The sequence below is a fragment of the Prionailurus viverrinus genome, chromosome B2 (genome assembly GCF_022837055.1).
Source record: "Prionailurus viverrinus isolate Anna chromosome B2, UM_Priviv_1.0, whole genome shotgun sequence".
In the NCBI taxonomy this organism is placed as follows: domain Eukaryota; kingdom Metazoa; phylum Chordata; class Mammalia; order Carnivora; family Felidae; genus Prionailurus; species Prionailurus viverrinus.
The window spans coordinates 145,018,039-145,046,007 of NC_062565.1; the positions used below are offsets into that span (position 1 = coordinate 145,018,039).

At 43.2% G+C, this 27,969-nt stretch overlaps 2 protein-coding genes across 10 annotated transcripts in view; one reads left to right on the forward strand and one right to left on the reverse strand.

The window, feature by feature from the left end:
- Positions 1 to 8,504: 8,504 nt before the first annotated feature.
- LOC125166520 (glycine-rich cell wall structural protein 1.0-like) lies at positions 8,505 to 8,971 on the reverse strand. The gene is made up of 2 exons (XM_047860386.1): positions 8,956 to 8,971; positions 8,505 to 8,872 (listed from the first exon to the last, which is right to left on the reverse strand). Exons 1-2 carry the CDS (start codon positions 8,969 to 8,971, stop codon positions 8,505 to 8,507), a joined length of 384 nt encoding a protein of 127 aa, XP_047716342.1.
- MAP3K4 (mitogen-activated protein kinase kinase kinase 4) overlaps positions 8,810 to 27,969 on the forward strand; it is a 113,711-nt gene continuing 94,551 nt past the window's right edge. For 5 of the 9 annotated variants that reach the window (XR_007152023.1, XR_007152024.1, XM_047857822.1 and 2 more), the window contains exon 1: positions 8,810 to 9,129. Coding sequence is in view for 7 of the 9 variants with exons in the window: in XM_047857822.1 (XP_047713778.1) it covers positions 8,990 to 9,129 (140 nt within the window). In the remaining 2 variants the exon portion in view is untranslated. The remainder of the gene's footprint in view (positions 9,130 to 27,969) is intronic. The other 4 variants (XM_047857815.1, XM_047857819.1, XM_047857816.1 and 1 more) reach the window with 1 other exon arrangement.

Consider the following 27,969-nt stretch of genomic DNA (forward strand, 5'->3'; position numbering starts at 1 on the left):
GGCCTCAGTGAGATCCCTATGTGATGGTTAATTTTATGTGACAGCGCCACAGGGCTGCACTACCCAGATAGGTGATCAACATTATTCTGAATGTTTCTGTGAAGGTATCTGGGATGAGATTAATACTCAAACTGGTAGACTTTGAGGAAAGCAGATTGCCTTCCATAGCGTGGGTGGGCCTCATCTAATCAGTTGCCGGCATGCATAGAACAAAAGCCTGACCTCTCCTGAGTGTGAGGGAATTCTGTTGGAAGATGGCCTTTGGATTTCATCTGTAACATTTGCTCTCCCCTGGGTTTCCAGTCTGCCAGCCCACAGTGCAGACTTTGGACTTGTCAACCTCCTTACTCTTGGAAACCAATTTCTTAAAATCTTTCTCTCTCCGTACACACACACACACACACACACACACACATACATTTTTCTCATTTTTCTTATTGGTTCTGTTTCTCTGCTCTCTGATACACCCTGTGAGAATTTGAACTCCACTCCTTCTCACTGCAAAGTATATATAGTCAATCCCCATGCCAGAATCTCCCAGAACAAGGCCTAAACCTATCTGAGCAACCCAGAAGCCCTTAAAAATGCATGTTCCCAGTCTTCCTCCCGAGACTCTGACCCAGCAGAGCCTGGTGGGCCATGAAGTCTGCACTTACAGAATTCTTGGTTATATTTCAGTATGTGACTCTAATTCATTTCAGCATGTGAGTTGCAATAGGGTAGAGCACGGTGAAAGGCACGGAAGTATGTAAGAACCAATCCATCTAGCAAGGAGTCTACAATTCAAGTGAGGACTCCCATCGCGCAGTGTTTTGGAGTGACAAGGACCACCATGACCCGTTGCATGGGGTTGAACACGGTCACCCTTAAATTCACGTCCTTGCCAGAACCTCAGAGTATGACCCTGTGAGAAATAGGGTTGTTACCAATGTAATTAATTAAGCTGAGGTCCTACTGGAGCAGGGTGGGCCCTTAATCCGTTATGACTGGAGTCCTTATGAGAAGAGACCACAGAGACAGACAGAAGACAGCCACGTGGTGGGAAGCCGAGTTGCTGGCTGCCACCAGAATCCATGACAGTGACATGGAACAGATTCTTCCTCTGAGCCCCAAGAAGGAAGCAACTTTGCTGACCCCTCGATTCTGGACTTCTGGCCATCAGACGTGTGAGAGAATAAATTGTTGTCTTAAGCCCTGCTGTTTGTGGTACTTGGGGATTATGGGGGCCCTGGGATACTCCTACACCCAGCTGCCTATAAACAACTAGAAAATCGGTCAGGCTATCTTGAACCACTGTTTGCAGGCACTGGATGACTGGCAGCACAGGTCTGTGACCCATGGGGGGAGGCAAAAAATAGGGTGGGACAGCACCCTTGTGAACACCCAATGCAGTCAAGGCTATGCTGGAAAGTTCTGTGTTTGCAGGGCCTCTTGGGTCCCCACTGGGTGACATTTCCCGTGAGGACCAGCAGCTGGTTATCCAGACCTCTGTATTCCCGGCTTGAGGCCACACAATGTTGTTCAGATTGGGCCCTGAGTAAATCATTGAGGAATACTCTTAGACTGTGTTTCCTAAGCCATCCTGCGGTTGAAGGTTGGGGTCCATGACCGTGGTTCTGACCCTGGCTGGACATTAGAATCACCTGAGGAATTTTCTCAGCCTGTGGATGCTGGGGACCTGTCCCAGACCAGTTAATCTCAGATGTAGAAGAGGGGTGGAATCCAAGCATTAATGTGTTTAAGACGTCCCCAGGTAGTCCTGCCCTGCAGCCAAAGGGAAGACCCATTGATCTATATCTTAACTTTCCAAACTTCTTTTAATAATCCTGCTCAAACCTAATGTAAACTGATTTTTTTCCCCACAGGTGACTTATGACTTATTCCTCCACTCTACTAGAAGTGCATTCTGCCCTGAATTATCCCAAGCAGGTGGCATTTTGTTTCATGGCTATGGTCATGTTGGTGTCCTCCCACCCAGACCAGGCACTTTTTGCTTTTGCTTTTGAATTCTGTGATTAGTTTAAGCAAAACTACTCTAATCAGATCGGAATTGTCAAGTAAACCATTGTCAGAAAGATCTTCCTGTGGAGTCATTGCTAGCCTACACTACCCAAGTCTGAAGTGGAGGGGAGAGGATGATGAATCTGGAAAAAAGGTTTTGAAGACTTTTTTGTTGCCATTTTTGGGGAGAACCACACAATAGCTGTTCTCAAATGTTGAACTTTTATTTTGCTTTATCTTAGAACATTGGGTAGACGTATTAAGGAGGCAGGTTTGGAATTATTATAAACATTGATTTTCAAAGGATAAGAGTTGTCAAAATACAGAAGAGACTGTCTTGTGAAACTGACAAATTCAAGCCTTGGACATGTCTGTACTCAATGAAGAGAAAAATCTTGCTCTGAGAAGACAGTTAGATAGGTGGCTTTGAAGAATAGTTTTAATTCAAAGGTTTCCTGTTGCAAAACTATTCTGAAAATGCACACATCAGAAGGATAGGTCTTTGACTTCTGGGAACTTATTTCTGGCCTTTGGTTATAAGTCTGTTGGCTCAAAATATTTCCGATGTGCACCAGAGTCGTATCTCAATAAAAATCAGTGTTTTAAACTCCATTTTAACATTATCCATCACTATTGTTCTTTTACTTCAACCAGAATAAAGTCAGAACCTTTTATTTGTTGGTGTGTAAGTGTATATATGCAAACAACCAAAGGGGTCATTAAGATTCTTCACTGTCAGTCTAAAAATCCAGGTTATTTCTGTTCTGTTCTTCTGTTTTGTGACTTGAAGCCTCACAGGATATGAAATAACATTGCTTTTACACCTCATACTGAATGCCTGTTTTTTATGTAACTTTTCGTCTTTACTTGTGTCCACCTTGATTGTCTCTGACCCTTTAGAACATCTGTGACACTTTAAAAAGCTGCCTTATGATGCTCCTTAGAGTCTTGAGTGATTTTTATCCAAGGCTTATTTCCCCAATTGGATCCGTCCGTGTCTCCGTCTGTCCATATGTTCACTCATCCATCCAGTTCGTTTTTTCAACGGACATTTTACTGAACATGTACTACAAGCGGTGTGTTATTTTAGGTCCGGAAGAGACAGCAATAGCAAGAAGTATTTCCCGCTGTCTAGAAGGTCACAGGCGAGGAAAGACACATGTAATCAACTGAACGTATAGATGCAGATAGGGAGGTAGTGCTAAAGTGAGGATTTGCCCAAGATGTTACCGGGACAGGGGCGCCTGGGTGGCTCAGTAGGCTGAGCATCCGACTTTTGATTTTGGCTCAGATCATGATCCTAGGGTCCTGGGATTGAGCCCTGTGTTGGGCCTCACACTGACAGTAGGGGAGCCTGCTTGGGATTCTCTCTCTCCCTCTCTCTTTGCCCCTCCCCCACTCAGCCCCCCCCCCCCCTAAGTAAACTTTTTAAAAAGATGTTACGGGGACATTAAGGCACCACCCAGTTGTCAGGTTAGGACAGACGGGTGGTGGAGCTCAGAGATGTCTTTCCAGAGTGGTTTGGGAGAACCTTCATCTGCGTTAGCAAGGAGGAGTGACTTTGTGGCAGGAGAAAGCCAGGAGCAGAAGCCTCGGGCAGAGGGTCCAGGAGCTCGTCGCCGGTGTCATCCACTCCGTGTCCTGTGTGAAGTCCACGTGTAGGGACTGAAGGGATCTGAAATTCATTTAGGCAGTGCACTTGCAGGGGCATGGTTCTCTAAAGCTGGCACCTGGACATCTGAAAGCGGAACGGAAGGGAGAGGATCTGGCAAGGTCTGTAGGCGTTTTGGTGGGAAATGAGAGCGCTGTTTGGCTAGCGAGAAGAGTGGGCTCCCTGGGGATTTAAATGCTCAAAGCACAGGTTGGCAGGACCCTGGAGAGCTGAACTGAGACTGCTGAGCAGGGCTGAAGAAGTGTACGCTCTCTTGACTCCTACTGTCTGCACTTCCAGAAGGAAATCGGGGGAAGGGCTCTTCCCTCTGTGCATCTCTGGAGCACACGCCCCCTTCTCTGGCGTGACTTTTCACATGTTGGAGTACAATTCCTTTCCCTCTATTGTTCTCATTCATGTTCCTGTAACCATTGAAAAGGAGAGTGACCTTTTTATCCATCGTTTAATGATTCCTTTGTACAGAGGAGAACGTCTGAAATAAGGGATGATTGGTGTCCAGCTGGACAAGTAACAAGAACAGGCAAATCACCCCTCAGAAAACCCAGGGGAGATTTTACCTAACTCCTCAAGGGTGAAGTTCAGTGTTCCAAGGACTAATTATCTTCTGTTAAGTATCCAATATTTTTTGTGTTTTACTAGTCAGAAATAGATGTCACTGTATCACTAGGGAAAACAAAAGACCTATGTGTGTAATGCTCAGTTTAGCTTTTCTTCAATAGGAGTGAAGCTTTTATTGCTGTTTCTGAGCTGGACTTCCGTGGCGTGTGCCAGAGTGGAAACAAGTCAGCCCTCCCTGGTCATGAGCAGATGAGGATGTCTGGGCTTTTGTGTTTCTGTCTCTGCAGAGCTGGGCAGGGCTCCAGGGAGCCACTGGAGAGGAGAGGGAATGGCTGGGGAAGTCTTCCTGTCTGTCTGTCTGTCTGTCTGTCTATCCATCCATCCATTTGTCTGTGTGGCTATCTATCATCTGTCCATCCATCCATCCATCCATCCATCCATCATCTATTATCTATCTACCTACCTACCTACCTACCAGTCTGAGGCTTCATAACAGGTGTAGCATGTGTCAAAATTGGGCCTAACATTCATAGTAAGCAAAGCTGAGAATGTTACGTAGCTCAACCTCTAACTAAACTGGATCTTCGGTAAAACTTTAATCTAGCTTTTGTGACTCATTTTAAAGTAATGAAATTTAATAAGGGCAATGTGAACCCAGTCTTGAGGACAGAGAGAGGCACTCCTCTGCAGATTTTGTTGTCATTGTTTTTAAGAACATGATTAAAGGCAATGAGACCAGTCATGTGATAACAGTGATACATTTAGAGACAAAAATCTAACTGTAATAACAGTTCATCACTGTTAAAAATAACACCTACCTCCCGAGTGCAACACTGTTTACTAGTTCCTATGATGTATTGAACACTGTGCTGGCACCAGAGACAGCCAGGTGACACCGTGGTCCCCTCCCTCCAGGACGGTTCACTTGGTGGTGAGGAGTCACAGTGGCGGATGACAGAAGGCTCTGATCCTGAAGGAGCACATCTCTAGTGGAGAAGGCAGAAAAGGAATCTGTGGGCTGGAGGAGGTGGTGGGTGCTTTGGGGGCCAGCGGTCACTGCCCTTAAACTGAATATTTAGCACCAGTTACACAAGATGCCTTACATGATTACTGAAATTTGTTTGGTTCCTGCTAAAACAGAGAGTACCCTCAAGTGGAAATTAAGATAACAAGAAGTCACTCCCAGATGCTGGTTTATACTCGTGGAGTATTTTTGTCCCTTGTGTGTATGTGTGTGTATATCAGCTCCATTAAAGTCAGCTGTCACACTTGGTTGGAATACCAGTATCAAAGAATATATGGCATAATGCTGTTTACAGGAGAGGGATTTTTTTTTTTACTGTTTATTTATGTTTGAGAAAGAGACAGAGTGTGAGTGGGGGAAGAGCAGAGAGAGAGGGAGACACAGAATCTGAAGCAGGCTCCAGGCTCTGAGCTGTCAGCACAGAGCCCGATGCGGGGCTTGAACTCAGAAACCGTGAGATCATGACCTGAGCTGAAGTCGGAAGCTTACTGACTGAGCCACCCAGGCGCCCCTAGAGGGATTTATCTGCGTATATAACATTTAACATTTTTAATATGCCTTCCAAGAAGGCTTCTGGCCTGGAAAATTATAAAGGAAAATTAAGTAGAGAACCAGAATTACAGAAAGCTGGGAAATACTTTGCTGGGCTTTCTTCACACACTGGACATGGATTAGTAAGGGACATGTATATATATTACATATTATATATTATATTATAGTTACATATATATCATATATATATATAAAACATACATATATAACATATGTGAATAAATTTTTTAAATTATTGTTTGAATAGATGCCAGTTCTTAGCCTGCCAGAGTGCACGGCTCTCCCTCCTGCCCTGGGAGAGCACCAGCCAGGTAGAAAGGGTGGTGTCACAGCATAGGAACTGCTTGGGCACAATCCTAGTCATGGGGCCAACTATGGAGCTTTTGAAGAACTCAGAAAGGCTCTTTATGGACTTTATTCTCATTGACAGCAATGAGATGCTAATAAAGTGCATTAGGTAAGAGGGTGATGTGTTTGGATGCAGATGTGGGAAGATAAGTGTGGCCGCCGACTGCCGTGTGAGGGGTAGGGAGACCTGGAGGCTGGCTGTGATCTAGGTGACACATGATGGCGGGCTGAACTGGAGAATGGAGAGAGGTGCATGGATGCCACAGGGGAGGTAAAATTTGCCGGGATTTGGGACCCGCTAGTCAGGGGGCTAGTAAATATCATCGCATTCAGGATGTGGGTGTTTTTATTTTTCACATTAACGAACTATTATAGTTAGATTGCCTCTCACTCTCTGTTCTCAAGACTGAATTCACATAGCCCTTCATAAGTTTCTTCACTTTAAAATGAGTTACAGGGGCGCCTGGTGGTTCAGAACTCTGATTGAATCGAGGCTGCTACAGTTCACCACCAAGTCAGAGAGCACAGGTCAGGTGCAATTTTGAAGGGCGTGTGGATAAGAAGGAAACCCATTCAGACCTCAGAATCCAGAATAGTGGATTGCTGAAATGAGGTGGCCCAGAACAAGAGGTGAACACAAGGAATAAAAAAGGGGGGACGCCTAACACAAAATTACCTTAAGTGAAGAAAAACTTCACTGTACTTACATTGAATATTTACTACTAGTTAACTGAGGTTTCTACACCTGGTGCCTTCGGTGCTTAGTTAAATGTAAGTTCATTTGGTTCATGCTAAAATAGATAGCATCTTCAAGTGGAAATTAAAACAACAAACCACGCATCTCTCAAATGTTCGTCTATATATCAAATATAGACTTGCAAGCAAGCTTGGAGACCTGAAGATAGGCCATAGGCTCAGACAGTTCTCAGGAATTATTTGTGAACCAAGACTTATCCAAATAATAAATAAATAAATAATAGATACTTTAATACTTATTAAGTATTAAAATAGTTAAATATGAATTAGTGAAGATAAAGTTAACAGATTTGGTCATACAACTGTCTCAAAAGACAATTTGAAATTCAGTAAGTAAGAATGGTTGTATGCCCAAATCATTTAATCATCTTCCCCAATCTTGGTAAAACTGCATTGTCCTCACAGCCCTGGGTAGCTCAGTAGATTAAGCGTAGGACTCTCGGTTTTCAGCTCGGGTCTTGATCTCATAGTTCCTGGGATGGAGTCCCACTCTGGGCTCTGCACCGACAGTGTGAAGCCTGCTTGGGATTCTCTCTCTGCCCCTCCCTCACTTGTGCATGCACACACTCTCTCTATAAAAACAGCATTCCCCTCTCCAGTCTTTCCCAGCTGACATCTGCATAGCCGTTACACTGGCTGGGATGCTATATGCTCGCTTTTTTTTCTTTTTTCTTTCTCTTTGCCTTGCTTAACTAGGATGTTAGCTCGACCAGGAAAAGATACGGTCTGTTTTGCTCACTGCTATATCCTCACTATCTAGTACAGTTCCTAGCACATATATGCATTTGATAGGTATTTGTTGAATGAATGTTGTTGAATAAATAAAATGAATGTCAGTACAGACTACCGTGATACAGTAGATTGACGCAGAAATTTCTGGAAGGTACTTTGAGAGAAATACAGATAATTTCACAACTGCCTTTAAATATGATCATATTTAAAGTTTTCTATCTCAGCCAGTTTTCTCACCAACATTCATCCAACGTGTGTTTGACATATTCGAGCTCCACCGAATTAAGTTTTAAAAACCAGCACGTTTGAATGAACAGAAATATACTTAATTTTAAAAGATGCTGATTTTGAATTTACTCTGGACTTCACCCTGTGGGAAGTTTTGTAAATATGTGCAACTTAAAACTGTGAAGCCCCAAGTCCTCTCCAAGGGCACAGGATGCACTGGAATTTCAAGAGTATTGCTGTAACTCTGAAGAAATCTGTAGAATTCTTTTCTCCACACCGTAGCAGCACTCCCGCTCGGGTTTCCGGAAGATCAAAACCACCTTGTGATACTGAGGCGAGGTTAGATCAATGTTCTTTTCTGCCCTGTTGATAAGAGGGTAGCTTTAATGCTCTGCGTGTCCCGAGACTTTGTTTAGTCTCAGAAACCCGAGTTTCACGTGCAGGCGGAAGACTGCACGTTCACCAGTGCGCCCCACTCTCCCCCGGACTCACGGGACCCTCGGAGCCCGCAGGCCCGCGTGTGGGTACTGAGCGTCTGCGTTGCACTGCGCCCTATTTCTGAGCATGGCATCACCTTTGGCGGCGATCCATTTGCTAAAGTTCACGGCGCCCTTCAAAGTCTCCGGTCGCCGCCTAATCCGGGCCGCGCGGCCCCTCCCGGGGTCCCCCGCGCCAGCCCCCACCGGCCGCCCCGGGAGCAAGGGCGGGCACGGCCCAGCGCACACTCCCCGCTAGCGAAATCAGGCGGCCGTCGCGGGCCCCCGGCCCCCGGGCCAAGTGGCCCCGACGTGCCTCCCGGGCCGCCGCCTCGGTCGCCCACGCCGCCGGCCCCCGGCGCCGTTCCCCGCGCCCCTCCCCTCGCCGGCTCCCCGCCCGTCCGCTGCCGCGCCCGCCGCCGCCGCCGCCGCCGCCGCCGCCCTCGGAGGCTTGTCCCTCGCCGCCCGCCGTAGCCCGGCGCTGGCCGGTCGCCGTTCCCAAGATGGCCGCGGCGCGAGCGGCTCCTGCGGCGGGCTAGAGGCGGAGGCGGAGCCGAGTCACTCCCGCACTTCGGGGCTTCGGTTCCCCGCGCCAGGCTGCAGCTTACCGCCCGCCGCGGCCATGCGAGGCCCCGTGCACGGATGAGAGAAGCCGCCGCCGCCGCCGAGCTGGTCCCCCCGCCCGCCTTCGCCGTCACCCCCGCCGCCGCCATGGAGGAGCCGCCACCGCCGCCGCCGGGACCGGAGCCTGAGCCCGAGCCGGAGCGCTGCCGGGCGGCGAGGTGAGTGGGGCTGCCGCAGCGGCCCGGCGCCGAAAGCGGGTCGCGTCCCGGCCTGAGCTCGGTCGGAGGCCAAGGGGGCGTGGGGGCCTGCGCTTCCCGCCAGGTGGTGAGGGCAGCATCCAGGCTCCGCGGCCGGGTCAGAGGGGCGGGGTGCAGCCCTGGGACCGAGGGCACCGCGGCCGAATCTGCCGAGGGACCCTTGCCCGAGACCGCGGGGCCGCCCGAGCGTCCAGCCCGCCGGCCCTCGCTGCAGCTTCGGTGCCCGCCCGGAACGCGGCGGGGCCGGGAGCGTAGTGGGGCACCCCTGGTCCTGCGGGAACTGTGACCTCGTCCCCGCCGCCAGCTTCAGACCGGGGGCCGCGCAGAAATTGCTTCCATCGTGGCCAAACGAAAAATGCTCCCTCTCCTCTGCTCCAATTCGAGTGAAGAAGTAGACACTCGTGAAGCAGACACGCACTGGCGGTTCCCCTGCGTTCTCCTGCCCTCCCTTTGCAACCCCCCTCCCCCTTTCGTTTGCTTGCCGTCTTTCCAGTGCGAAACTGCACTTCGTCTCCGCAAACAGGCAGGTTGGTTTCCCTTCCTGAGGGCCCTTGACCGCCTTCAGTAGTAGCATTGTGCAGATTGTTGCTCACACGTGCACGTAAAGTCCAGGATTGATTTCTGTAAAACTTTGCTACCGCCTGAAGCTCTAAGATGGAACTTTGGTACCCAAAGCATTTGTTGCATTCTGTGCCTTAGAGACTCTGTTAATTCGTTTCATGTCACCTTTTTTTTTTTTTTTTTTTCCTGATTGGGAAGTCAGACTCACCATAACTAAGAATTTACCTCTTGTATTGCCTGTGTTTGTATGTTCAAACGTCCTCTTACCCCCTGTCCTTTGCATCCCAGAGTAAACTTGCAAACTGCTGCCCCCTGTCCCTTATAGTGAAAATACCTGCCGAGTTCCTCCTGCATTACTGTCTTGCTCTGTAGTTCCACGAATAAGGCGAGTGTCTTTAGTTTTCCTGCTTCAAGACATTTAAAACAATTTCTGTAGCTGTAGTTAGAACTGAACACAGGCGCCATATTCTTGTTTGTCGACCAGGTCAGCCCAAACAGATTTGTTTTATTTTTATAAGTTGTGAAAAAAAGTCATTCTTCGTTTCCCTAAATTCTGAGATACTTCTGTGAACTTTTAAGGAGCAGCTTCTCTAAATAATAGCACATGGTGTAATGAGAATTCATTTTGTTCCTTTTGAATGCATCTAACGTTTTTAGAAGTTTATCAAAAAGCTTATTGTATGAATTTGTTAGTAGGTTATCTTTGGGCATTTTGACTCATTTAAGTTTTTCTTTAAGAATAATAATAATAGCGAGGGGCTCCTGGGTGGCTCAGTCCACTAAGCATCAGACTCTTGATTTCGGCTCAGGTCAGGATCTCGCGGTTTGTGAGGTTGAGCCCCGCATTGGGCTCTGCACTGACAGCAAGGAGCCTGCTTGGGATTCTGTCTCCCTCTCTCTCTGCCCCTCCCTCGCTTGTGCAAGCACTTCTGCTCTTTCTCTCTCAAAACTAAATAAACTTGAAGAAGAAGAAGAATAGTGAACACTCATTAACTACTTGAAACGTGCCATTTTCTTTGCTTCCTTAATCCTTACAACAACCCTATGAGGTAGGGCCTGTTATTTCTCTTTACGAATGAAGAAACAGAGACACAAAGGTTAAGTGTCTTGTCTAAGGTTTCACAGCTAGTTGAACTCAGGTCTGGTTGCACATTACACAACCTTAAACACCCTGAAGAAGAGGCGTGATTTTTTTTTAATTTTTTTAAATTTTTTTTAACGTTTATTTATTTTTGAGACAGAGAGAGACAGAGCATGAACGGGGGAGGGGCAGAGAGAGAGGGAGACACAGAATCTGAAACCGGCTCCAGGCTCTGAGCTGTCAGCACAGAGCCCGACGCGGGGCTCGAACTCACGGACCGTGAGATCATGACCTGAGCTGAAGTCGGACGCTTAACCGACCAAGCCACCCAGGCGCCCCGAGGCGTGATTTTATTACCCAGATGGGCAGATCAGAAGTTTATAATTCTGTGTAACGGTACTTTGGAAAGAAATAGATGTGATCCTTCTTAGGTAAAAGTAAAGAGAGAAGTGGAAATGTGCTGCAAAGGGACTGTTTCGCCAACTATAAAAAGAAACCTTGATTTTTCAGTCAGGTTTTGGTCTGCCTTTGTTATAATAAAAATAGGTCAGGATAAATGGGCTTCATCCAACTTGAAGTGAACAGCAGTGTGCAGAACAAGAAGATCTTAGAAATATTTTTCTTAGCAACATTGCAGTTAATTTTACAATAGCAAATCTGTAAAACAGATTATTTGACAAAGCTGTTATTTTGTCTTTCATACACCATCATTGTCACCACCACCTGTTCAGTATACAGAGCTGACCCCTGACGGACTTACTGTAGATCATTAGGACAACATGCTTCCAGGATTCTGCAAGTATTTATTTGGACTGCTTTTATTTATGTTTGTAACGATTTTAAAGAAGCTCCATATGCGTGTTCAAAATGACAGATGCCACATTTTAATCCTGGAGACCAATGACGTGGTGATTTGTGCTGCCAAGGTAACTGGTCTGGGGACAGACAGAATAAAACTCTTCGGCCATCTTTGTTCGTGTACTTTATGTTAACATGTCATTGATTAGGAAGGCTGTTCTAATGCCCAGGTCTTTTGCAGAACTCAGGTCTGCACATGTTGGCCAGCGCACTGCCGTGACCGGTGCCAGCCCTGCACATCTGCTTGGTGTGTGCTGACGTGAGGGTCACACAGTCACCAAGGAACACAAAACAGGTTGAGAGGTGACAGTGCTAATAGTTGTACTGCCTACAGGCGGGCACCGGGTAGTTCTTGCCCTTGCTTCTGATAAGGAATTAGAAGGGTGGCAGCTGTTCGTGATTTAACTTAGAAGCAAACATGTCTTAGAATTTTTCAAGCTTCTGGGTCATTTGTAGGAAGATCCTGAGATTATAAAGAGAGACGTTAAAAACAATTTGGAACAATTTACTTTTGGGATTTCTTGAATCTGCACTTAAAAAAACACAGAACTCGGATATTAAGGCTGCTAAAAGACCGCTCCTATCTGTAACTTTTCGTTTAAAATATGTATGTTAAAATAGCCTCATTGTTCCCACTTCTTGACCTTGAAAAGTGCATGTTACGTGAACTTTAAAATCACTCTTTTTTAAGCCAGGGTACCTTTATTTACTATTTATATAATATGTTGCCATAAGTTCATTTGAAAAAAAAAATGGGTTTCACTACAAAAGAGTTCTTGAATCTTGTGTCCCTTCTCTCTCTCAACTTGAATGTCCCCTTTGAGCCTCCGTGTTCCAATCTTGACATTGGAGGTCACCTATCCTCCCTAGCGAAATCCACCTTCTGGTGCAGCTGCAGACTGCCTGGGCCGCCTCAGTGATGGGCGTGGCTTGAGACCATTACAACGTTAGATCCCATTGGTGGGGGTGGCTTCCGGCAGAGAAGCAGTGACCGTGCAGCAGCAGCAACAAAGGGCTCCAGCGAAGGCAGAAGCTCTCTCGCGTTCTGAAATGGGGACAGCTAGTCTTTCAAGAAGGACTTTGTAGTTCCCTTTAATTGTCATATTGTTGGAAGTTGCTTCTACTTCCTCCCGTGTCTTCTCTCGGTGTCTTGTAAATCTTGTTCTGAGCTCTAACTGAAAAATGGGGATATAAGGATTTGACTGCTTACTGGATGCATTTGCTTTAATAACTTCCTGGTACTTACTTAATAATTCCTCATTCCTCAATGATTATCTCTTTACTCATAGCATTCTGTTGTCTCAGCCTTCTTACTTGACTCGGTGGTATTCATTCCTTTTGGAGACATTTGCATGTTGCCTAAAAGTAGACCATTGGAAATAGTTTCTTTAAAGAGAAAATAGAAGAAATGTCAGAAAAGGAGTTTGGGCAGTGACTGCTGTGGGTCTTTTTGAGCTGGCATTCCCTTGGCAGGATAAGTTCCAGGTCCTGTGCTTCAGCCCCTGCTCAGCTTTGTCTCCACTGTATTCTTCTTGCCTATAGAAAGCCAGAGTACAATTAGGAAGTGGATTGGTGAACATGACATCAACAAGGGAAATTGGTTGAATGATCTTAGCAACTCATGTTAACAGGCCGGGGAGGTTGGCTTGTACCTCCTTCTTCTAGTATGAGAGGCGTGTGACAGAGTCTTACTCGTAAGCTTTCATTTCCCTAGACTTTGCACAGGCTGCTTTTTTCCCCTTCTCATCACTCACTTCCCTCCGCTAGTTGCGTTATACTGTGTTTGTTTATAATCTTCAGTCTTACTTTAATTAGACTATGACAGACTTTGCTTTTCTGGCTATACTTTGAGGTATGTTGTATCCTTGTCCCTTAGAGACATTTGTTTAAAAAAACCCTCAGTGCTAGGTTTTTAGTAGTTGGTAAGTCTCAAGGTCACCTAACTGTCTCCACCCACCGCATAACCCACCCCCCTGCAGCCACCCCCCACAAAGAATCCTGGGCATACTTTCTGAAAAAGGTGTGGCAGTGGTTGCTGCTTTCATAAAATGCTTTTTGACTCTCGGGAGTATTATGTTCAAAAAAAGATCATGATGGTGTGTGGTTTTTCTGGATTTAAATCATTAAAATGAAAAAATTTAGAACCATGTTAGAATTCAGTGCCGCTATTAAAACCCCCGCTTTTTTAAAAAGAATATTCAGTGACATGGAAACATGCTCATGATAGAAGTCCTTCCAGAAAAGGCTTTATAGATAAGTGGGACCTGAGTACCTGGTTTTCAAAAGATTCTCAAGTAGTTCTGATGTTTACATACCCATCACTGCATTCAGTAACAGAGTAGGAAAGCTTTTTGCAGAACACAGCAGCCAGAACGTGAGGTGACTGCACAGCTGGTATGTATTTCTCCGCCAGTGTGTCTGTCCTTCCTTTGCCCTCCCTCTTCCCATTGTCCTCTCTTTCTCTATTGGCTCTAGCTCCCTGCTTCAGGTTGGACCTGCCATCTTCCTCCGTGTTCTCCCTGGCCGTAGGGATGGACACTTGACCCAAGCCGGTTCTTTGGAATTGGAGCTGGAGGAGAGCAGTGCTCTTTTTAATAACTATACATATGTGTATAAAATAACCAAAATGTATATAATTTGGAGTTCTGAGCCTGGAGGTGGCTCCCTGAAGCTATAGTCAGTCTCATGGAGAAGTACTTTGCTTTCAGGCAGTAACATTAATCCCCAGAGAAAGAGCAGAGGGGTCAAAAGGGCTCTTTGGTCAATTTCTTTTTATGCTAGGTTTACCCCCATTTTTCTCTTGATTTGAAATGTGAGTTCATAAATTCTCTGTTTTTGCTTAAATTATGAATAGTTTGAGTTGGGCTTCTTAATTCTAGCTAATGCTCAGTATAGATCCCATTTTTAAAAAGTGTGTACCTACATAGAAAAAGGATTGAAAGGACACATACTAACTTTTTCCTAAGTTTTTTATAATTACCATGTTACATGTTCTTATTTTATAATAAAAAGCTAATTATAGAGCCTAAATGCTTAACTAGTACATTTATAATTTTACGTGTCCTTACTTGGAATTGTTACTAAAATTGGAATTGAGGAGATTCTATATTTTACATAAAGAGAATATGGTTGCCAGAATTTAAATTAAATTATTTTAATTACTTAAATTTTCTTTTTTAAAACGTGTTTTTAGTATCTATGAACTAACTGCACTGACTATATCGAGATGGTTTTCTTTAATTACCTCATCCTGGGTAACAGAATTTGTAGGTTAGAAATAACATGAGCAGTGGGGCGCCTGGGTGGCTCAGTCAGTTGAGCGGCCGACTTCGGCTCAGGTCAGGATCTCACGGTTTGTGAGTTTAAGCCTGCATGGGGCTCTGTGCTGACAGCTCAGAGCCTGGAGCCTGCTTCAGATTCTGTGTCTCCTCTCTCTGCCCCTGCCCTCCTCATGCTCTGTCCCTCTCTCTCTCAAAAATAAATAAACATGAAAAAAATTTAATAAAGAAATTAAAAAAAAATAACGTGAGAGTGACAAAAACACAGTGTTTGCTTCATGATAGTTTCCATATTTTTAGAACTATTTAGAATATATATCTTTGTCATGTATATTATGTTAAAATGCCTTCCCCTCTCTAAGAGGCCTGTGCAAAACCACTGTGTTTTCAAGAGCATTATTCCTTTGGAAAGTAGGTGTGGTAGGTACTTTCTTGTATCTCACAGACCTCAGACTCATATAATGGAGTGTAATTTGCCATAGATATTTATTCACTAACAGCATAGGCAAAGTGAGAATTTGTTTCTTACCTGTAAGAACATTCATTTGACATATTTTGCAGACATCAGTGGAAGTATTAGTCTCAGGGATCATTTGGATGCCAAATGTTTATAAAGTAGCAGGGAAAGCTATTAAGAGGATATTAGGCATTCTGTCAAAAGCATTTCGTAAGTGGATTTGATTTCAGCATAATTTCAGAAGAAATAAGCCTTCTGTGGAGAAAAGTGGGTACTAAGCTTTAAAGCTGATCAGATTTGATGTTTTCAGTGGAAGCTTTTTGTGCATGTGAGCAGGCTATTTGAGGATACTGCTGAACTGTAGAATGTTCTGAATAGGGCTTCTTAGAGGACAGCTAGTTGGGAGACGTAAAATTAATAGAAATTGTCAACCTTTTTACTCTGTCAGTGGGAATATTTTGGAAGGAAATTTAATACATGCATTATTTTTATTGTGCCATTAAAAATCCTAAAGTCTTTTTATGTAGGAACCTAAAAATGTCATTATAACTTGATTTTCTTTCATTCTTACTCAAATAAGGAATTAAGCCCTTACAGTGCCAGTCTTACGGGTGGTAGGACTGTTAATATTTATTTCGTCCCACCTCTCAGTCGTTGCTTGTAGAATTACAGGAATTGGAGCTGGAAGGGAATTTGGAGCCGTGCCCTTCATTTTAGAGGTGAGAAGAGACACCTAGAGGGGCGACTGCCTCACCAAGGTTACAGTTGAGGATCCAGGTCTCCAGGCTCTTGCTTCCCTTCCTTTTATGTCACACTGTGCTCCCCCGGTTAGGGTCCGAAGCTAAAGGTGCTCTTCAGCCACCTGACTGCCGAGGCCAGCATCCGCTCATACCCACGTGACCAGTTACTCGGCAACTGGGGAATACTGTATTTTCCGGATTGATTAGAGTTTACAGCATACAGCAGTGATGAAAGATTCATTTTCAGGGAAAAATGCACCTCCCCCCCAAACTCCCCCAAACTCGTTGTACACACCTTTTTTTTTTTTTTCTCATGAAACTTTAAGTTCACAGAATAAAGAGGAACCACTCACTGCTCAAGCCTTTTTAGTTACCTTGCAGTTCTTTTCTGTACTCAGCCTCTAGATTAAGCAGACAGTAAGATTGTCATTTCTGTTCTGGGGTAGTGATATTGAAACTCTGGCCGTGACTGTGACCTACAGTAAGAAATAAATTTTACAACAGTATGTATATGTTATATAAGTGAAATAAAAATTTATCAGGTAATGTTTGGCCTTATATGATACACTCTGATAATTCTGTTCTGTTAAAAAAGTTGTTCACCATGATCCATTAAATTGATTTTATTACCCACAAATGGGTTGTGACCCTCACTTTGAACAACTACATGGCTCTACCAAAAATAAAAAAAGGTGCTGTTGTACTTTGTCCCTTGTCCCTTGAGATTAAGTCAGGAGAATGGCACAGCGCTTATCCACTGAGTGATAGTGGTGACGAAGGTGGGCGAGATTAGGATCTGAATATTTCTTCCTTGAAAACAGTGTAATTTCCTCAAGTCGAGAGTAAGAACACATCTTACCCTGGCCCTTCCGGGCTGTTCTCTTGGTTGGTTATCCTTAAAACACAGCAATTGTAAAGGGAGGTTTAGAATTTAGGATTAATTTTAGAGGAAAATTGAAGTTGGAATATACGAATACCTTTGATATTTTATTTTTCTTTAAAACACTGATCTGTATTTACATTTTTTCAAATAGAGTGGCCCCTAAGTGGGGAGAAAATCCTATTTTCCCTTCCCCTGCCGTGTGTGTGTGTGTCTGTGTGTGTGTGTGTGTGTGTGTGTGCGCGCACAGCAGTTTTCAGTACAGTGAAGTATACTTAAAAAAATTTTTTTTTAACGTTTTATTTATTTTTGAGACAGGGAGAGACAGAGCATGAACGGGGGAGGGGCAGAGAGAGAGGGAGACACAGAATCTGAAACAGGCTCCAGGCTCTGAGCTGTCAGCCCAGAGCCCGACGTGGGGCTCGAACTCACGGGCCGCGAGATCATGACCTGAGCCGAAGTCGGCCGCTTAACCGACTGAGCCACCCAGGTGCCCCAGTGAAGTACACTTTTAAGAGAAGACGGCCTGGAGAGTGGAGAGTTGTCTTTTGCCCTCTCTTTACCCTGTTAGTTATTCCTCTTGCTCAGGGTCTTCTCTTCAGCATTACTTACTTCAGAGTCAACCTTTCCTTGGCCCCCTCCTCCTGTCCCTTAGGTTGAATTAGGTCCTTTTGTTACAAGTCCGCATAGCCCTTGTACTTGGCCACCGCAGCGTGTGTCACATTTTGTAATGAGATATCTGTGAGCAGGTTTGCTCATTGTGCCTTGCCTTCCCCTAACGTTAAGCCCCGTGCAGGCAGGGACATGGTTTTGTTGACTTTTATATCCCACTTACTGGTACCGCATCTAAAGGTTAGTAGGTTTCCCTGATACCTGTCGGACGCAGGCGACAGTGAATATGTTGGTTAGAGTGGGAATTTGGTATTAGATAGGCTTTGAATCTTACCTTTGATTGTTAGCTGTCTGCTCTTGGGATGTTATATAACCTCCCTCAGACTCAGTTCCTCATTTGAAAAACGGAAGAGTAGTAGCACCTACTTGCTACGTTAAGATTCAATGAAATAATGGCCTTTTTACATAAAGTGCTCCGTATATACTAGGTATCATGGTTACAGTTCTCTTTTCTTCCTTTTTGGTTTAAAATGAAAAAAGGGGAAGTCCACTGTAATTAATTTTCTTAAAAAGCCATCACAAATGGCTTGGGGACTAGCTACTTTTAAAAATAACTGCAATCATCTGCATTACCCAGGAAACATTTGTTTTTTTCTATGTCTGCAGAAGTCAAAGAAGGGAGAAAAAGGATTTGGGGACCTGATTTTTAAAAATTCTTTCTTTTGCTTCACTTACTTGATTTATTTAGCGTATTATTCCTAAAGGTGTTTGGGATTCTGACTGTCCTTCAGAGGGTCTTAAAGCATGGTCTTGGAATCAGAAATTTTTTGTTACTGATTGAATAACTTGTTTAGGTTAGTAGGCACAGCTCAGTCTTTTTTTTTTTTTTTTGAAGTTCTTTTTAGTTGTTTATTTAACTTGACATGTCTATAACTTAGGTCAATATTAGTCTTTTTTTTTTTTTTTTAAGTTTATTTAGAGAGGTGGGGAAGGGCAGAGAGGGGGAGAGAGAGCATCCCAAGCAGGCTCCTCACTGTCAGCACAGAGCCCAGTGTGGGGCTCGATCCCACAGACCACGAGATCAAGACCTGAGCGGAAATCAAGAGTCAGACGCTTAACTGACTGAGCCGCGGAGATGCCCCCAGTACTGTTCATTTTTTAAAATGCTGTATGCTGTATTCAAAAGTAATATTTTTCAGATTGATCTAGCTGCCTCCTCAGAAAAACAAATACAATTTGATTAATAAAACTAACTTAATCAGCCAGATATCTCACTGATTATAAAAGCTGCGTATCTATTGTGTCTGAAAAATCTGAAAAGTATAAAGAAGAAAGTAACTCATCATAATCTTACCACCTAAATATAGTTACCATTAACATTTTAGCATTTATTTCCTGGGCTTATCTATGTGTGTGGTGTCTATGTGTGTGTGTGACACACATACATAAATACATATATACATATATACACACACATTTTTTTCTCCATACAGTTTATCTTCAAAAGCTACCATATCATGAGCACCCTCTTATGTTGTAAACATATTTAATGACAGAGTATTCCTCTTTATGTATATGCCATAATTTAATTGTTCTTTTTTTCATTAAAGTAATTTTTTTAATGTTTTATCTTATTTTTGAGGGACAGAGACAGAGTGTGAGCAGGGGAGGAGCAGAGAGAGAGGGAGACACAGAATCTGAAGCAGCTCCAGGCTCTGAGCTGTCAGCACAGAGCTCCATGCAGGCTTAAACTCACAAACCGTGAGATCATGACCTGAGCGAAGTTGGTTGCTTAACCGACTGAGCCACGCAGGCGCCCCAGTTATTCTTGAATTGTTTTATAATACATGTTTCCACTTCCTGTTAATGACTTGATAAAAATCTTTATGTAAACTTTTAAGTATTTTAGATTATTTCTTTAACATAGATCACTAGGTCGTAAGATATTTAGAGTTTTAAGACTCTTGAGACGTCGCCACGTTTCCTTTTATTTTTTTTTTTTTTTTGGCTTTTATTTTTTTTTTTTATTTTTTTTTTTTTTATGAAATTTATTGACAAATTGGTTTCCATACAACACCCAGTGCTCATCCCAAAAGGTGCCCTCCTCAATACCCATCACCCACCCTCTCCTCCCTCCCACCCCCCATCAACCCTCAGTTTGTTCTCAGTTTTTAAGTCTCTTATGCTTTGGCTCTCTCCCATTCTAACCTCTTTTTTTTTTTTTTCCTTCCCCTCCCCCATGGGTTCCTGTGAAGTTTCTCAGGATCCACATAAGAGTGAAACCATATGGTATCTGTCTTTCTCTGTATGGCTTATTTCACTTAGCATCACACTCTCCAGTTCCATCCACGTTGCTACGAAAGGCCATATTTCATTTTTTCTCATTGCCACGTAATATTCCATTGTGTATATAAACCACAATTTCTTTATCCATTCATCAGTTGATGGACATTTAGGCTCTTTCCATAATTTGGCTATTGTTGAGAGTGCTGCTATGAACATTGGGGTACACGTGGCCCTATGCATCAGTGCTCCTGTATCCCTTGGATAAATTCCTAGCAGTGCTATTGCTGGGTCATAGGGTAGGTCTATTTTTAATTTTCTGAGGAACCTCCACACTGCTTTCCAGAGCGGCTGCACCAATTTGCATTCCCACCAACAGTGCAAGAGGGTTCCCGTTTCTCCACATCCTCTCCAGCATCTATAGTCTCCTGCTTTGTTCATTTTGGCCACTCTGACTGGCGTGAGGTGATACCTGAGTGTGGTTTTGATTTGTATTTCCCTGATAAGGAGCGACGCTGAACATCTGCCACGTTTCCTTTTAGAAGGTACTCAGTTGTTTTACTCATACTGATGTGAAAGACAAAATGCACTGGATAATCTCAGTTACAAAAGCATAGTTTATAAAATTATGAGTTATGGATAGTTAAGAGAAAAGAGGTTTCTTACATAGTGGGACAATGAAACATTAGTTCACTAACAGTCTTCTAAACAAAAGCCGTAGTCATCCTTCATCAGTGCATTCAGTTCTAGGCAGTTCTGGTTCTGCTTGCTGTTTACTTAGTAGTTTTATGAATCCATCTTCTCGACTGGAGTTCAGAAATCCTGACTCAGTCCACTGGTATGGTCTTAGAGCTGTTGAAACATGCCATCAGAAGCCTGTACCCAAAAGTACCTGGCACAGTCCTTTTCCCCAAGCTTTGGGACAGCCCTTCTTTGTTGAAGATAGGCACTCAGGCCTATAGCCGATTGCAAGTGCTTTCTGGGAAACGACAACAAAAACCTATCTGTAGGTGATGGGAAACTTGACATGACTCTGGTTAATTTATTACTGCTAAGTTTCAAAAGTATAAGATCTAGTGGGGATTCATGATAAGATTGAGGCAATGGATAAGAAAATTTGGTTGTTTCTGTGGCATGCAAAACAAGATAAAAGTCAGTCCAAAAATCTTTAGATAAAATATTTATAAACATAATGGTTAACTTTCCTGTCAAGAAAGAGTGGGTATTATGTCTAATTTATGAAAACGGAAAACATTTAATCTTTATAGAGAAAAAAGATCTTCACAGGTAACATATGATAGTCCAGATATAATAATATACCAACAATATACTAAATATACAGTTAGAATATTCCAAGACTATATCAAGAATACCAAGTAAAGAGATTCTGTAAATCTGGAACAGGTCTTAAACATCTATGTGTATTTATAAAATTCCACAGGTAAGTGATAATGAATTTCCATTTGAGAACCACTGGCCCAGATAATCCTAGATTCAAATTAAAGAACTTGGGACAGGGGAGCCTGGGTGGCTCAGTCAGTTAAGCGTCCAACTTTGGCTCAGGTCATGATCTCATGGTCTGAGTTCGAGCCCCGTGTCAGAGCCTAGAGCCTGCTTCAGATTCTGTGTCTCTACCTCTCTTTGCCCCTCCCCCACTACTGCTCTGTCTCTCTGTCTCTCTCTCAAAAATAAATAAACATTTAAAAAATAAAAAAAAATAACTTGGGACTAAGTGAACAATATAAAAAACATACCTGAATTATGCCTGAATATGGCTGTTGTCTAATATCCAGCAAAGTAGGTCCAGCACTCTGATCTAAGCGTGTCGTGGACAGTGAGGGCATTGATAATTCTGTAAGAACTTCTCCTACAGCAGGCCATTTTTGAAATACTATGACATCTTACCCAGACGAATTTAACCTAAGCATCTCCTCTGATTTGGTAACTCATCAACATAGTGACACATCAAATAAATCTTATTATTTCTAGCACCTCTCCTTTTACAAGAAGAAAAAAACAAATCCTTTGTGATTTTCCAAGGCCCCTGTGGGAAATCTCCAAGACAGTTATAGGTGTAAAAAAATATACTATTTAGGATTTAATTTTGGGAAGGCAAGTATAGAAAGTTGTCAGGAGTTCTGAACACTTTGGTTAAGATAGGATTATGGCTTACCAAGAAGTGATGCGTGAGTATATATTTAACCAAAGTAACAATAAAGATTTTCAAAGTAAACATAGGGGGTGCCTGGGTGACTCAGTTTCAGCTTAGGTCATGATCTCGAGGTTTGTGAGATTGAGCCCTGCACTGGGTGGGGCCTGCTTGGGATTCTCTCTCTCCCTCTCTCTCTGCCCCTGGGCCCAGCTTGTGTAATGCTCTCTCCCCGCCCCCTAAATAAATAAATAAAATTTTTAAAAAAAGTGAACATGGGCGTAACATGATTGATTGTAAAGGACCTTTCCTGCACGAGAAACTTTTGCTTTCTTAAACAATGAAGAACAGTTCAGGCAGTTACAGTATGGGAGTGTTCATTAATGGAGAGTGTCTCAAAGAGGAGGGAGAAAGCTTGTTTTATGAAACACGGAAATCATAGAGGAAGATAGAGGTGGGTCTCTAATAGGCAAGGACATGGTGGCCCCTCAGGTTAGCCATTTCTTGGACCACAAAAGGGTGGAGGGTTTCTTATTGATCGCTCTCATCCAGGAGTACAGAGCTCAGATGAAACTGAACAGTTTTCACAAGTGTTATGTGTAAGTGCCCAGCTCACCATGTTTTATTTGTAACATTGAGTATCTTCATTTGCTTCAAGTAATTTGAAGTAATTTACTTAATTGTGAATATCTGGACATAACTTTTACAGGCTCTAAAAAAACTCTAAAGAAATTTTTTTTTCTTTTTAAAAAGTTGCTTTGGTTCATAATTATTCACGTGCTTTTGCTCTTGGATAGACTTCATTTTTGGCTTCCTAATGTTCATTTAACTTACTGAAATGAACTTCTAAATAGTATTTCATCAAATATAAGATGCCCTTGATTGTCAGATGCACTATGATTTTATATATCACAAGGGAAAAAATACTGCAATTAAACGATGACACAGTGCTTTTTATATCATTGTAGGAAGTAGTGTAATATCAGAAATGTTAAGATGTGGAAAATGCATGTTTTAAAATCTGTGAAATAGGGGAAGGTCTTGACTCCCATTGTTTTTAAACTTGATGTGATATATATGGTGGTGTATATACAGAGGAAGCTGCTGGCTTCTACATGGTTCTGATAAATTCACGAAGAGTATAAAGGAAGTGGGATGGGGTAGAAAGAAAGTGGGATGTAGTTAATTTTTATTACAGAAAATTTGGAATAATCTCAGTCTACCAGTGGGAACTTTTGTTGTGTAGCAAACTGGATGCTGACTCAGTTCTCTGATGTTTCTATTCCAAGAGGCTGTTGGTGATCTTAATTTAACCAGTCCTTTCTTGGACTTTTAGGGTGTTTCCATTTCTTTTCCTATTATAAACAACGTTATGGGCATTCTTTTTAGCTCAATCTTTTTTTTTTTAAGTTTATTTATTTTGAGAGAGAGAGCGAGCGAGTGTGTGCACATGTGGGGGGGGGTGGGGCAGAGAGGCGAGAGAATCGCAAGCAGGCTCGGTGCCGTCAGCACAGAGCCCGACATGGGGCCCCGTCTCACGAACCGTGAGATCATGACCTGAGCTGAAATTGAGTCGGCACTTAACTGACTGACCCACCAAGGCGCCCCTTTTTAGCTCAATCTTTATGTGTATCCAGGATGTTTTATTAGGATAAAATTCTGAAAATGTAATTGCTGTATCAAAAAATATGCTTTTATATTCTTTAGTTACAGTCTGCTATCCTTTAAATACAGAATTTTACATAGTGAGTTTATATATAAGGGAGGCAACGGTACAGGCTATTGGCAGAATTTGGTCATACAGAGATGAAAGAGAGGCCAGTTGACCCATTAGGCAGGACCTGGTCAGTTCTTCAGGTTTTTTTTTTTTTAAGTTTTTTAATAGTATTTCTTGTTGTATAATATAATACAAATACTTGCGTATGTGTGAAATGGGTAGCCTGATAAATTATCCAGCAGTGCACGTGCTCTGATGTGAGATCACCCAGGTGAAGACGTAGACCGTGAGCAGTCTCCTAGAAATCCTCTCTGGCCCCCACAGAGCCACTTTTCTGCCTCTCCCCATTACCTGGACACTTGCTGATATTTTCCAGCTTTCATGCAATATGATGTTTTGTGAAATTCACCTGTGTGGTTTGTTTTGGGTAGTCATGGTTCTTTTACTCTTGATGCTGTAAAATATGTAAAATGTTCTGTTGTGTGGATGTATCACAGTGTATGTATTCATTATTTTTTAACCATAGTAACCATCTCTTTTTAAATTAAAAAAAAATGTTTTTACTTACTTTTGAGAGACAGAGACAGAGCAAGAGCAGGGGAGGGGCAGAGAGAGAGAGAGAGAGAGAGAGAGAGAGAATCCAAAGCAAGCTCCAGGCTCTGAGCTGTCAGCACAGAGCCTGAAGCGGGGCTTGAACCCACGAACCATGATATCATGACGTGAGCCAAAGTTGGATGCTTAACTGACTGAGCCACCCAGGTGCCTCAGCCATAGGAACCGTCTTTAAGTGTGCAGTTCAGTAGGGCTTTATGTCCATTCATTCACACTGCTGTGCATCAAGTCTCTAGAACTCTTTTCATCTTGTAAAAGTGAGACTCTGCTCATTAAATAACAGCTTCCTGGGGCGCCTGGGTGGCGCAGTCGGTTAAGCGTCCGACTTCAGCCAGGTCACGATCTCGCGGTCCGTGAGTTCGAGCCCCGCGTCAGGCTCTGGGCTGATGGCTCGGAGCCTGGAGCCTGTTTCCGATTCTGTGTCTCCCTCTCTCTCTGCCCCTCCCCCGTTCATGCTGTGTCTCTCTCTGTCCCAAAAATAAATAAACGTTGAAAAAAAAATTAAAAAAAAATAAATAACAGCTTCCCACCCCTCCCTTCCCACCCCTCTGGTCCCTGGGACCCATTCTACTGTCTTGTCTGCTTGTCTCTTTCAGGTTCCTCATGTAAGTGCAGTCATACAGCATTTGACTTTTTTGTGACTAGATTATTTCACTTAGCATAACGTCCTCGAGCGTCATCCGTGTCGCAGCATGTCAGAACTTCCTTATTAAGGCTGAATAATATTCCCTTGTGTGTATATACCACATTTCGTTTGTCCATTCATCTGTCCGTGAACACTTGGGTTGCTTCCATCTTTTAAGGTTTGTATAATTTTAAAGATCTTTTTTTTTTTTTTTAATTTTTTTTTTCAACGTTTTATTTTATTTTTTTTGGGGACAGAGAGAGACAGAGCATGAACGGGGGAGGGACAGAGAGAGAGGGAAACACAGAATCGGAAACAGGCTCCAGGCTCCGAGCCATCAGCCCAGAGCCTGACGCGGGGCTCGAACTCACGGACCGCGAGATCGTGACCTGGCTGAAGTCGGACGCTTAACCGACTGTGCCACCCAGGCGCCCCTAGAGATCTTTGATGTATATTGCCAAATGCTCTTCAGAAAACTTGTGTTCAGGGGTGCCTGGGTGGCTCGGTCAGTTAAACGTCCGACTCTTGATTTTGGCTCAGATCATGATCTCACAGTTTGTGGGCTTGAGCCCTGCATCAGGCTGTGCACTGTTAGCTGTTAGCACAGAATGTCTCCCTCTCTCCCTCTGCCTCTCCCCTGCTTGCTTTCTATTTTTCTCAAAATAAATAAAAATAAAATTTGTGTTAATTTTCACTAGGAACATGTGAGCTTTGTCTTGCCATTACAATGATCATTAAAAAAAAATTTTTTTTTTAATGTTTATTCATTTTTGAGAGAGACAGAGTGCATTTGGGAGAGGGACAGAGAGAGAGGGAGATATAGAATCTGAAGCAGGCTCCAGGCTCTGAGCTGTCAGCACGGAGCCCGACGCAGGCCCAAACTCAAAAACCGTGGGATCATGACCTGAGCCAAAGTCGACACTTAACCAACTGAGCCACCACCAGGCGCCCCTACAGTGATTATTTTTAAGTCTTTGTTAGTGTTTTGATTACTTGTGAGGTTTAACTATGTCTATTGGTTACTTACGTTTCTTCCTTTTGTGTCTTAAAAATTATTCATATATCGTTTTTTTGACTGTGAACTACTTGAGGGTAGTAACTATCATCTTAGACATTCTTTTTATCCCTGAACTGTCTAGTTCTATGTCAACTACATGAGATGCCCAGGATATGTTTGGTAAATGAATGAATACATTTGTATGTGGTTGTATTGGGACCTCATAAGACTGTATCCTGATACAGGATAATACTGTCCTTATGGTACTTTTTGGTTTGTGACCAGTTATGAAAACATTTCTGAAAGTAGTTGCATAGTAAACAGTCTCAAGTAGTATTTGATAACTAGACTCAAGTAACATTCGATTAGAAGTTATCTTTATTGTAGGCTTTTTTTTTTTTTACCTTTCTTAGGTTAAACCAATATGTATTAGTTTTTTCAAATAGGCAGCTTTAAATAAAAGTCATTTTGATCTATTACATTTCTTTTTTCTCCTTAGACCTTAGCCCATCTAATCGTATAATTGCCTACCCCTTTATTTTCTTTTAGGTAGAGTAGATAAGCTTGACGATACTATTCAGTCTAGGCTTAGGATCATACCGTTAATCACTTTGCTGTATGGCTGTTTTTAATCCTTGTTAAGTACTCAACCACTAACAGTTTAAATATTTGGACAGTTTCGAAGAGAACTTATCTTGCCACATATGGGTGTCTGATACAAAGCATTTTGTGCAACTTTGACTGCTCTGGAACTTTTGAGTTATGTTCATCGAAGGCTATGAGGTTGTCCTTTGGTGTGGCTTTGATTATGCTTTTTGTGCCTCTTACTCCTTGGGGTGTTTGGAGCGGATGCTCCTTGGAGGATCCTAAGGCAGCTGTCAGAGTGAGAACTGACATTCTGGTGACTTTGCTTAGACACCTCGTGGGTGTGTGATTCCAGGAGTGCTTGTCGGGGAGTAAGTGAGGAGAGCCCCAAAGAGAAGGGTGAGAGCATTGGCGGGGGTGGGGGGGGGCACAAACGAGTGGGGAGAGATGGGTACCAACACGCTTCCTGACTCACAGGAGCAGTCACTGTCCCAACAGTTTTGTACAAGGAAAGTCTTACGAAGAATTATAAAGGAAAATGCTTTTAAGGAAAGTTTCTTTGGCAGCATATGTCAAATAAACTCCTTTAGCGAGAGGTTCCCAAACAGGTGCTCAAATTATCAGCCTGCAGTGAATTGATAAAATGACAGGGTGGTGATGTTTTTCTATAAAATTACACTTATTTTCCAGGCTAAATTGTATGTTTTTGGAGATGATGGTGGCAGTAGATTTTATGTATTTTCTGTATCTTTTACTTGGCAAAGCAAAATGGTGGCAACCTCTTATTGTTTGGTTGCCTTTCAACACCTCTTCCCCCGCCCCCAGTCACACACTTAATTTTGGAAATCATGTCTTGAACTAAAATAAATAATTTAGAAGTTGTTTGATTACACTCACTTATCTGATGAAGTAGGATGTCGGAAGTAAATTGGGGAGAAATTCTTCTGGAAATATCAGAAACGTCTGCCATGAAGTTCAACTTCAGAGCTGAGTTTTTACTTTGTAAAAGAGTTTTGCTTGGCTCTTTGAATATCCAGAGGTTACTGAACAGGAAACCAAAAGGAGTATGTGCGTATTGAGGAATGATTTCTAAAAAGGGAGACTGGCTGGCCTGACTCTGTGCAGTAGATTTAAGAACCCCACCTTAACTGTAGTGACAGGTAGTCAGTAGTAGTTTGTGTCCTCATCCCGTTTTAACTATTAAATATCCTGTACCGTTTATTAATCTCCCTTGAGCCCGGCTCATGAATTAAGTGTCAGGCAGTGATAGGCCAGACCATGGGGCGGCTAGTGGTGGATAAAATGAAGACATGCCTTGACCTGATGACCAGGCCCTCTACGGGCCTTGATTAGCCCCAGGGAGCTT